The sequence below is a fragment of the Myotis davidii genome, unplaced genomic scaffold, assembly GCF_000327345.1.
Source record: "Myotis davidii unplaced genomic scaffold, ASM32734v1 scaffold120, whole genome shotgun sequence".
Taxonomy (NCBI): Eukaryota; Metazoa; Chordata; class Mammalia; order Chiroptera; family Vespertilionidae; genus Myotis; species Myotis davidii.
The window spans coordinates 7053181-7054194 of NW_006294778.1; the positions used below are offsets into that span (position 1 = coordinate 7053181).

Consider the following 1014-nt stretch of genomic DNA (forward strand, 5'->3'; position numbering starts at 1 on the left):
AATGTTAGATTTTTCCCTATTGAAGTGACAAAAATCAAATGTGATATTTTTGATGCAATCAATGATGCATACTTTTATCAGATATAAAATTCCATTAGGAATACTTATCAAAATAGATAAATCTTAAACATATTTTCAAAGCATCTGAGGTTTTAGATGATAGCGTTTACATTTTGATAAGGAATTGAGTTTCTGAAAACGTACGTTTTATATGTCTGTGTTAACAGAACAATGAGAATGAAACTGCCCTACACTGTGCAGCTCAGTATGGACACTCGGAAGTCGTGGCTGTTCTCCTGGATGAGCTCACGGATCCCACCATCAGGAACAGCAAGTTGGAAACACCTTTGGACCTGGCGGCGCTTTACGGAAGGCTGAGAGTAGTCAAAATGATCATCAGCGCGCACCCTAACTTAATGAGCTGCAACACTCGCAAGCACACCCCACTACACCTCGCCGCACGCAATGGCCACAAAGCAGTCGTTCAGGTGCTGTTGGAAGCAGGAATGGATGTGAGCTGTCAGGTGAGTCTTCTGTTAGCTAGGCTTCAAAAGTGATGGTGCTCTAGTGTTGCTTTGAGATGCAGATGTTATAGGTTATATATAGAGCCCAGCCAGCATGGCTCAGTGGTTGAGCAATGACATGCACCCGGGGGGGGTGGGGGTAGACTTCCAACCGGAAGGTTAGCTTGCTGCTGGGATCCAGCTGATTGGGACTGAGACAGGCCAGATGTGCCCTGGAGCCTTCCTGCGGTCCCTTCCTGGCTGACCAACACCCTGCATCCCTCCCCAACACCAATCGTGCACTGGTGGGGTCCCTCGGTCTGGTCTGCACCCTCTTACAATCCGGGACCCCTCGGGGGATGTTGGAGAGCCGGTTTCGGACTGACAGCGGAACGACCAGTTGCTATGACACTCACTTATCACCAAGGGGCAGACATTCAATGCAGGAGCTGCTCCCTGGTGGTCAGTGTGCTCCCACGGGGGAGCGCCGCTTAGCCAGAAGCCAGGCTCA

The 1014-nt window shown here is 49.4% G+C and overlaps 1 protein-coding gene across 1 annotated transcript in view; it reads left to right on the top strand.

Annotated features, from left to right (window-relative positions):
- LOC102759493 (ankyrin repeat and sterile alpha motif domain-containing protein 1B) overlaps window positions 1-1014 on the top strand; it is a 553884-nt gene that overhangs the window by 106829 nt on the left and 446041 nt on the right. Inside the window, exon 4 of the mRNA XM_015567586.1 lies at window positions 228-524. Coding sequence (XP_015423072.1) covers window positions 228-524 — 297 coding nt within the window. The remainder of the gene's footprint in view (window positions 1-227; window positions 525-1014) is intronic.